Below are 10,776 nucleotides of genomic sequence, written 5' to 3' on the forward strand. Positions count from 1 at the left end.
TTTTTTTTCACAGATATAAATGCACACCAGCAGCACTGGTGGTGCAAAAGCAAACCACTGCAAATGCTGGTGTTTGATATCCTAGAGAGGATTGTTTCATGCCCATAGTCTGAGCTACAGAATGCAATATCTTGGAGTGATGGCTTTAATTTCCCACTAGAGGAATAGGGATGCAGTGGGATCAGGGAAGGAAAGAGCACAGATGCATCCACAAAGACAAGAGAAGAGCTGTGTGTGGCTGGGCCTCATTGTGAATATCAGCTACATAAAATCCATGCCATAGATCATTTTCTAATTTAGGTATAGTCAATCTGCACCAGGTGCCTTTCAAATCCTCTAGAAACCACTGCAAAATTTAAGAACAAAAATAACTGCTTTTCAGCAGCAGCATTGAAGTTTTGCTGGCAGACAGACTTTGCATTTAGCCATCTGAGGGCAAGTTCACATGTCAGGTTCCCATCTGTCACCATAGCATTGGGCCACCCAAGGCACGTGGCTTTTCTGGTTTTGAAGCATCAACCCTCAAAGAGGAGTTGCTGCAGTTCTCAGCAGCAAAGCATTTAATCTTATTTTTGAGTGGCTCTGCTTCTTGTGTGAGACCTTGTTGGGTTCCAAAATGCATAAATAAAATTAATTGTACTTATTGGTTGCAGTCACTAGATACAAAGAAGCAGAGCTTTGCATAGGTCAGCTGTTGATCCCGTACCAATAAAATGTTACTTTGATTAAATACTGTAGACCTTCAGCTAGCCCACAACAATGCAAGACATTATTCTTGTAATCAAAACACATGATAAAGATGGTCATTTAGAAGGAACAATAGCTTGAGGTTATTTTCTGGATAAGTTAATTTTAAGCTCTGGTTTGACAGGCTACTGAATGCAAAAGGAATGGAGAGTGTGGACTCATTTGCTCAAACTCTGGGATTCATTCAAAATCAGTCTGAAGCCTTGCTCTGCAGAGCTTACTAGAGGTAACTGGCGTAATACACATCTTCCCTCTTTAGAAGAATTTTCGGTGTTTCTTTCTTTAGGTGTATAGCTTCAGGTCCCTACCTCAAAAATTATCTTTTGGAATCAAATATTTATCTCCATAATTTAATTAATTAAATAGGATTTGCAATTTAAAGGCCTTTTTATTTTTCCCTTTCCTTTTTAGATATTTCAGAGTATCAGAAAATAAGGAGGTATGTTTATTATGATTAAGTGAGTTTGGAAAGTGGGGCAGCATGTAGTTTGAGCTCCAGTTTAGCTCCATATCCTAATGAGTTTTGTTGTCAGAATGGACTAAATTTCCCAACATACTCCTACAAACCAAGTTTTGAAGTTGTGTACCTTCATCACAATCTCCATTAATGGCTCTGCACACACAGATGTGGGCAGATGAATAAAAGGAGAGACCAGCCAGGGACACTGGGTTGAATCTGGTACTACCCCTTTCCAAAGCAAGAGTATCAGTCATTCTCCAGCCTGGCATTTCACCAGAGGAAGCAGAGGGAGATGCATGTCAGGTTGTTTGGTAGGTGTTTGCCCATTCCAGCAGATGACACACTGTCACACACTGCTGGCCCAGGGATGCATGCTAAATTCAGTCCTGTTGTTCTTTCTAAATAAATTTTGACAGGACTTGTTCTGACTTGTGCTCTTCCTTCACTAGACAGGTCTGTTTTGATCCTTTTCAGAATGGTCATTCACTTTCCAAAGAAGTCTCACACTGATAGACCACCTGTAAATCATAGCCCTTGCTGCCTTTTTATTTGCTTCCCTGCCAGCCTGCAATTCAGTTTTCATTAGAGCTGCCTAAAGCCAATAAATGTAAGCTTTTACCATGCAGACATTGTAAGAAATAAGAAGTCCTGTGGATTTTTAACAAATTACAGGCAGAATAAGATTGTAATTTGGGATGTAGACTGACTTAAGAAGTTGATTCAATTGATGTGGCATAATAGTAATTCAGCATAATGTGCTCATGCCATTAGACTTGCACAGAAAAATGTTCCAAACAGCTATAATGAATAGTTTGGGTTTTGAAAGCCTGAGAGAGCAGTTTCACCTGGAATCATAACTGGCATCTCTCAGAATGCTTGCACATTAAGAAAATTCAAAAAGCTATATGAATTTGAGTAAATTTCAGTACCACCTTGGGTAAAATCAAATTTTAGTGTCACTCAAGCACTTCTGGAGATGTAGAGGTGAAATCTGCTTCACCTGTACAACTCTGGAGAAAACTAACTCTGATTCAAGGCACCTGCATCATGCTGTGCATGAAAAACATAGAAAGACTTTCCCAAGAGGCTAAAATTCTAAGTCCTAGTATTTTTCAGTGCAATTTAGCTGCTTAAAGAAGCTTGATTCTTACCTGCTTAATTCCAAAGTAATTTAGGTACCTCTAAACATGCCCAAAGGAGTGTTGTATGGAGGGTGCCTATGGAATTCACCCCAATGCATCTCAAAACTCCTAACTTTCTGAGCTGAGGAAAAAAATGAAAAGAGAACCCAAAAAGGAAAGAAAAGCCATTGCCTAAACAAAGACCAGATAACTCACAAAGCAAATATCCCATGGCAAAAAAAGCTGGAAGCGCCTGAGAGTGCCAGATTTAAAAGCACCCATGATAATGACCCCTCCACACACAAGGTTCTCATTTTGGTATTCTTATGATACAGTAACAATATTGGGGGGCACAGATAGATATGGAATACAATAACATTATGGATTACCCCAGGATATTCCATCCCTTATCCCATATTGTCTGATTAATGCCCAAATTAATACATTTCAACTGTAAACATGCCTACACATATATCTATACATATCTACATATAACTATATACAAATATAATTTCAGTAGTCACTGACCATCACCCCAGATATGGACAGAGTTCATTTGGTCCATGACTGATATGACTGATAATTAAATGTCCATGGTAATTAAAATATGCGGTGGCAGTGACATTCAGCAGCCCGTGGTGCATTCCAGCCTTCCAGGCTCTTCTCACCCACAGTCAAATCCCCCTGAGGTGCACAACATGTTTCCCCAGCCCTCTGCTTAACCCACCAAGTGTAACCAGGTCCTTGAGCAAAAACAATCCCATGGATAGGCTTGCTCAAGGCAGACTGAATCCAAACAGTCTTTCCTAACATAATTTCATATGCACAGCAGGGACTTTGTCTGCTGTACAGGGGTTTGGATTGGGCAGGGCCAGCTCAGTTAGTGGAATCTCTGGTGTTAACTAAGTGCTGATGCAATTCCCCCAGTTAAAGCCCCTTCTAAATCCCTTTAGATATAAACTGAACTAGTTTATGAAAAATATTTCCCAAAGAGCTGTTTCTTGGCCTTGGTTCCTAAAAAGAACCAAGAGAGGATAGAGGCTTTGGAAAGTGTTTTTACTTCCTGCCTGCTAGGGCAGGGAAGAGTACTGGGAAAACCAGCTGTGAATGCAATAATAGGCTGCAAAGCTACAAATAAATGTGTAAAAGTACAGAGAATATATAAAAGAAAAAAGGCAAAAAACTAGCCAGTATCAATGTGACTATTACAGTGGTGATTTGCCATTTTCAGACATGTGGTTCTGTCTTCATTCTCCTAAAAAGTGCATACACAAATTGTCTACAACTTGAGCAAGGTCTCTGGCACCAGGGACAGTCACATTCTGGAGGCAGTTGTCAAATCTGGCTCCTCAAGGAACCCTTGCAGAGCTTTGACAGTGTCTAATTTCACAGGGTTTTTTGTAAGGACAGCCCAGCCATCTGGGTCTTTCAGCAGAAGATGATGGGCCAGGTGATCCCATCATAATTACCAACATTTTCTCTCCAAGTTTTTGCACAGAAATAAGATTCTTCAGGCACCAGGTAGTCTCCCAGGTAGTAAGTCTTTTCCCCATTGCTCTGAAATCACAACTGCACAGAATGACCTGAGGATATGTGCAGGAGATAAATGTGTTCAGATCCACAGGTGACATCAGGTACTTCCTGAGGGGCCTGAAATATCACTTGTGATATTGAATATCATCACATGCTGTTCTACTCACCTCCTTTACTCAAATCTCTTTTATAATATCTTGCAATATATGTCAAGGTGTTGGGGAAAAAAAATGAAGCTTCATGTTTTCTTTATTAGAAAAAAAGAAAAAGCCCACAAAAGACCAAACTGTTTCTGAGTAAGTTATATCTGGTGATTGGAGAATTGATCTGAATCTGGAATTGGTGGAGGTGAAGGTATTAGTTGTAATCTGGTACATAATTTTGGATTGCTGTCCTCCAAATCCATAATTTTGGGTTGCTGTATTTTGGATTGCTGTCCTCCAAAGCAATGGTACCTCATATTCTATAGTCTTGCTATCTGCAAATTCATTCCCTGCTTGCTCAAATTTAATAAATCCAGAAACAGGCTTGAAACTACGTGGAGGCTCCCTTAGCATGCCTTGTCTTTTAAACAGATCCTTGATTTTGTGATCAGAGATTGGAAGCAAATCACCTGCCTGTCTGCTTGCTTTGGGGTAGTCTTTCTTGGGAAGAGCTGACTGTGCAAATACCTAATTACAACATAATGTGTTTTTTTAGGCTGAGGGAATGTGCTTCAGTCTGGCTTTGGGGGTTTTTTGGTAATCAGACTTTTATCCTGTAGAAAGAACTGTGATGCCTGTGTATGCTTTGCTCTATGGATAATTCAAATCTAGATCTGATTTAAAGCCTGCAACACTTAACACTAGTCAGCAGAATAATTATGTGATTGGTGCAGGGAGGAACCAGCATCTAAATTAAAGGGAGAGAGGAGCCTGTGTTAGAAATTAGATGGGAAAGTCCTTCCTCTGTCACCAGTGATCTTCTGTGACCTTGTGGTAAAGCTTTTGACTGTCCAATTGACGTGTAAGTCTTGAAAGGGTGGTATTGTTTCACAGAAAAGGAGCTATTGTCTAAAATATCCCCAAAACTTTGTAAGATTTATCTTCTTAAACTTTCTAGTGCTTTCAGCTCTGGCATATATCAGCAGGTGGTAATTCTAATGCCGGTTTTAAAAGTATCTTCTAAAGTATTTTAAGCACTGACTTTTTTTTTTTTTTTTTTTGGAAATTGCTAGAAATAGCAGTATGAAAGCAAAAGCTTGAAGTGTTTTTACTTTTTGAAAGTACCAGAGTTGATGAGTTTTTAAGCACACCAAATTTTAATGAAAAAATCCAATTCTTGCTAAGCTCTGCTATTGGTCTCTGAGGCTATCACTGTTAGCAGTGGATTAGGAGAACAATGTCACTGAACTGAATTCCTCTTTAATATGCCACAATTGAAAGGATGATAAGAAGACTTTCACATTTCAGAAAGCTTTTTGATTGTAGTACCTTTAATAACTTTAAATTAAGTTATGGCTTTACATTAAAATGTATAAAATTGTGAAGTCCCCGCATCACAAAGTAGTGCAGAAATGATTAGAATGACTTTGTTGTGCTGATGAATTGAGCACAAGATGAGCACTGGCCTATTGCTAAAAAGGTGAACCCTATTAAAATGATTTTTAATAAGCTTTTTAAATGCTTTCCATTTTGCTATTCACATAATTAAAAGGGAGGGGAAATTACTCAGACTAGGTAAAGAAAGAAAAGCCTTTGGGCCTTATACCACTTTCTCCAGCTTAGTTTCATTTGCAGAGTTAAAATTTGCAGGTACAGCTGTCATAAATTTTAGCTTAGAGGGCTTGAAGGTTGTATTGCCTTCAGAGAGGACAAGCACCACTGCTTTTCCTATTTTGGATGAGTTTTTAACCTGTCTTTCTGTGGTATGTTCAAAGGACAAAGGAGGAATTGATAATCTGACTCCATGTTCTTAGGAGGCTCATATATCATATCATATATCATATCATATCATATATCATATCTATACTAAAATTATACTAAAGAATAGAGAAGGATACAGACAGAAGGTTAGTTACAAAGAATGATCATGAAAACTCATGACTGCTTCCAGAGTCCCAACACAGCTGGATGGGGATTGGTCATTAAGTTAAAACAATTCACATGAAACCAATCAAACAACCACCTGTTGGATAAACAATCTCCAACCACATTTCAAAGCAGCAAAACACAGGAGAAGCAATGAGATAATTATTGTTTTCATTTTTATCTGAGGCTTCTCAGCTTCCCAGGAGAAGAAATCCTGGTAAAGGGATTTTTCAGAAAATATGACAGTGGCAGCTTTCTATCCTTGTTTTGTACATGCAGAGTATTTCTGTTCTCTGAGCTGGTGTTGCTGAGATTGTGTGTTTAGCCAGAACAACCAACATGATCAATGTATGAGTTGCCCATTTTTGTAACTCTGTTACAGTGCCCGGGTCTTGTGCCCTCACACCAAGCTGTTTACAAATGTATCATTAGGATATTTTCCAGCATAGCAGGTCAAATGCTATTAGTGAAATGAAACTCCAAAGTGCATTTGGAAGAACACTGATTACCAGACTAAATAATCCAGAACAATTGGCCAGAGTCTAAAAAACAAAAATGAGCAATAAAACCAAGCATGTTGGAATATTTTGGCAGTTAACTAGTTTTTTCTTTCCTAGATAATCATACAAACCTAGTAGCTGTTAAACAGTGGTTTGCATGCCAGGAACAATGTTACTATCAGAAGGAAATCACATAATTAATATGTATAAAAGTTGGACCTCTGAAGGTATCCTGAGTCTCTTCTAAGAATTTTTTTTCAAGGACACATCAAAAGAGTTCTGAAAATAGACAAAAATGGATTTGGATTTTAATACAAAAGATATGGAAACAGCTCTCCTCCTGTCCACTGAGTGCTGGAGAGGAGATCCTTTCATCCAGCCTTGCTCCTACTCCAGCTGCTTGCAGTGGCCTCCTGGGCTGCAATGAAGTCCATACTGAATCTCTTCTGGAACTCTAGGGAACTTTTCATCATTTCTGGCACTTGGTGTTGATGTGCTCCTGCCCCTCTCCCAGCTTGCTGTGACTCTCGTCCTCTCCTTGTCCCATCTGACTCTGGGAAGCATCTTTCCATACATTGCAAGGATCACTGTTCTTTTTCTTCTGTCACTTTTTCCACTTTGCTGTCCATTGCAGCTGACAGGACAGAGCAGCCTTCCCCTGCAGTGCCCTGCCACAACTCTGATCACTGTTTGTGATGTGAGCACTTGTGCCATCAGCCACTGTTCCCTCACTCCAGGGGAACGCTCCCAGCCAGCGTCTTTGGGCACAGCAGCCTGTGTTTCAATGAAGGAACAGCTTCTTTGTGTCAAGGGCACAGCAGCTCTGGGCTGCATTAACATACCAGGGTAAATGCAGATCTGGGTTTTATAAGATGGCTAATTTGTTCAGAGGTGGTTGTTGAAGAGCACATAATGTCAAGCCATATGGCAGGAAACCTTCATACAAAATTAATTCCATCATTAGCTGTTCGTGCCTGCTTGTTGCCATTTTCCCAAGGATCTTTTTTGTGTTCAAGGAATCTGTGATATTCACTCAACTCTGGAGCACAGATGTGGAAAAGAAATGTACCTGCTGTTCCTTGTGTGTCACATAAGTGTGTGCTTAGAGCAGAGGGATTTTTTACTTTGCCATTAGAGCTATCATGCCAAAACAATGAGTAATGGCTTTAAAGAAAAGGCATGACAGTCAAATATCTGGCCATACATACCAAGGTGAATGCAGTAGGTCTTTTGACGTGTCCAGTGAGATATTTTGGTACCTTTGAGCCTTTGGTAGTAATAAACTAGAATTACTGCAGTAACTTTTCAGCACAGTGCTAAAACACTATCAGAATGCTATGTTTTACATTTCATTTTCTGCCATATTCATCCTGCAGGAATTACTGTTTTGGGACTTTTTTGTAAAGAACCCTCCTTTGAGAACTAATTATGAAAAATGTTTCTCTCTTTCTCATTTTAAATTACCTCTTAGAGTATTGCAGTTCATCTTGAAGGCATTTTTGTAATCAATTTTTTTCATGAACATTAATACAACCTGTGGCAGGTCTGAATGAAATAGAAAGTTTCACCATTTCTGCCAAGAGAATAGTTTTTGTCTCGGGTGCTTTTTTTGTTTGCTATTTTTGTATGTTCTTCTTCTTTCTTTAACATTGAAACAGGTGGTTTCTTAAAAAGATAGCAGATTGTTATAGTTTGAGGGAATTATTCTTGAGAAATGAGTGAATAATTAGGACAGTTTCCTGAACAAAACACTTCCCTTACCCCAAAGCTCTGCATTCAAATAACTAAATGTTGTTTCTTCAGAGGAGAATGTGCTTCTCTGGCTTGAAAATTTATTTCCCATGGAAGACCAGTGAATGATTTTAAATTTATCTCTTTCTGTGGTCAGTCTGTAGTACAGTAAAGGAGTTTATCCCTGTGCTCCAGATGAGATTTCCCTTGCAGGTGTTTGGGTGACACTGGATGCATTTGTAATATCTGTTTGATCAAACCTTTTACCCAGTGTTTTGCTCAAAAGTTCAAAAATTATAATAAAAGTTATTAAGTCACACATGCCTGAAAAGTTCCATCCAAATGAACCCACATATAATGGAAGCCTTTTCAGGTTTGTGAAAACTAACTGTGTTAGTGTACATCCCCCAATTTCTCTATGTACAAATGTGACTGCAATCTGCACACTGGTTGGTAAATATTAACTTAGGGGAAGGAAAGGAAGTGTCTCCCATGTGCTTCTCATTAGTAAGACCTAAAAAAAAAAAAAACCAGGAAGGAAATTTTGAGGGCAACTCAATGAAAAGATAGTAGGTTCTGACATAATATGGAATTTATACAAATCTTTCTGCAGATAGCCATCATCAAAACAAACCCCAATCAATGCAAGGATTGTGGAAGCTTTATGAGGGGAAGATTTTTAAAGTCCTTTTGTGTATTATGTGGTGAATATCCTGCAGCATGAATCTGAGGTTTGCATCTGCTGTGTTTACTAATGCTAGACAATTCTGTTAGCATGTCATGATTCTGTGACTGCAGAATAGACTAGGAAGCATCATGCAACCACAGGATGAAAGAGTTGCCAAGCTGGGCATAAGAAGGAAGTGGAAAATAAATTCTTTTCTGCTTTTCCAGAGCTTAATACAGACATTTCAGTAGACTGTTTTATGGTTATTGGAAGGACTGTTCACATCCCATGGAAATATTTTTAGGTTTTTTTGCTGTTCATTTAATTTTCCAAAGTGGTTGTAATAAATTTGATCAAGTAAACCTTATGACATTTTATATTTCATTCCACAGAAATACCTCAGGAGCTTTTTCTCTGCAATGCTGAAATCTCCATCATCTCCACTGAACATTGACAAAGTGGGGCTGACATTGTCCAAATACACCATCTGTGAATTCTCACCCTTCTTCAGGAAAGGCGTTTTTGACTACAGCAGCCATGGGACCAGCTAAGTTGTGGGCCAGGATCCTTGTGCTGGAGGAGTATGGTTGGAGTGGTGCCTTCACTTTTGTGCAAGAGGAATGAGGGAAATCAAAAACCCTGTGTCTCCTCCATGCCTGGAAACATCCAAACTGCCCAAGTGGAGACAGCCAGGCCCCCACGCTGACCTGTGTCCTTTAGCGGCTCCCAAGGCAGTGCCTGCATTCTCCTGCCATGGGCTGTACAGACATTTTTGTGTAAGTTGCTCTGTTAATAGTGTACAAAGATTCTGACTCTGGTAATGAGTTTGGATCCCTTCTTGGCAGCAGTGCTTCCTTCCCATTTTCTCAGATAATTTGTTCGAGAGCATCTCGTGTTTACTGTGGCAGTGTGTCATGCTGACAGAGGGTTTCCCAGTGGCCTTTTGGTTTCTGTCCAAGCTGTTCCTTAAAGAGCAGCTCCTCTTTTGTTTCTTTATAGCATGGTGTCATGTTTAAGGTAATGATCATGCTCCACTGTTGTTTCATTTTCTTTCCCTTCTAGATACACTGAGTATTGACTGTATAATTGTATAGTTTTTCTCAGAAGAATTAAAGGGCCTGGGTAACTTGAATGCTTACAAAAATATGTGCTGCAGGAAGAATATAATTTGAACCCTGTCAGAGTCTTCCACACTTAATTGTTTGGAGGCTGAACAAATCATTCACCATTAATAAAGAAGCAAAGGAAGCAATAGTTACCAAATAACATGGTCAGCATCTTTTCAGATTTCGTAATCATTCAGACTGGAAATGGAAACTCTGCACTGTGCAGAGCTCATAGCTATGCATAAAGCTGATGCAAAGTGCTATATATTGTTTTTTAAATAGCTTCTTCACAATAATTGTAAAAACTGAGGCTTATTTGCATCAGTTAAAATTTACAGGATTTAAATAATAGTACTTTAAAATTACTCAGGATTTATTCAGACTTGCACATATATATACAGGTAGAACTAATTTTATATTGCTGCAGATTCAAAGCTATGTATACACTGTGACTGGAATTATGTGTATATGTTAATGTATAATTGGTTGTATAAAAATCAGAATTGAATTACTTCCAGTTATTAAACTGCATAATGAAAGGTAAATTTTGTGTGCCATTTGTTCAGAGTGTGAAGCATTTTTTTTTCTGAGTTGACATCCCTGACCACTGGTAGGTTGTGATAATCAAAGTATTTCATGTCATTGAAAATTGTGATTAAAACCTAAAGTAACAACACTGGTGGCATTTTTATTTCATGACCTAAATGATAGGAACAGCAGTGTTTCACATTTGATACATCCATGGTCCTGAGGGAACTGGCCAAGGAAGTGTCCAAGGCACTATTCATCATATTTAAGAAGTGATGGCACTCGGGGGAAGCTCTCTCTGACTGGAGAAGGGC

The 10,776-nt window shown here is 38.9% G+C and overlaps 1 protein-coding gene across 2 annotated transcripts in view; it reads left to right on the forward strand.

Annotated features, from left to right (window-relative positions):
• Window positions 1-10,538, forward strand: part of KIF16B (kinesin family member 16B) — a 140,402-nt gene extending 129,864 nt beyond the window's left edge. For both annotated transcript variants that reach the window (XM_058021110.1, XM_058021111.1), the window contains one exon: window positions 9,221-10,538. In XM_058021110.1, the coding sequence (XP_057877093.1) occupies window positions 9,221-9,379 (159 nt within the window). In that variant the 3' untranslated portion in view covers window positions 9,380-10,538. The remainder of the gene's footprint in view (window positions 1-9,220) is intronic.
• The last annotated feature ends 238 nt before the right edge of the window (window positions 10,539-10,776 follow it).

The sequence above is a fragment of the Melospiza georgiana genome, chromosome 3 (genome assembly GCF_028018845.1).
Source record: "Melospiza georgiana isolate bMelGeo1 chromosome 3, bMelGeo1.pri, whole genome shotgun sequence".
NCBI classification, from domain to species: Eukaryota; Metazoa; Chordata; class Aves; order Passeriformes; family Passerellidae; genus Melospiza; species Melospiza georgiana.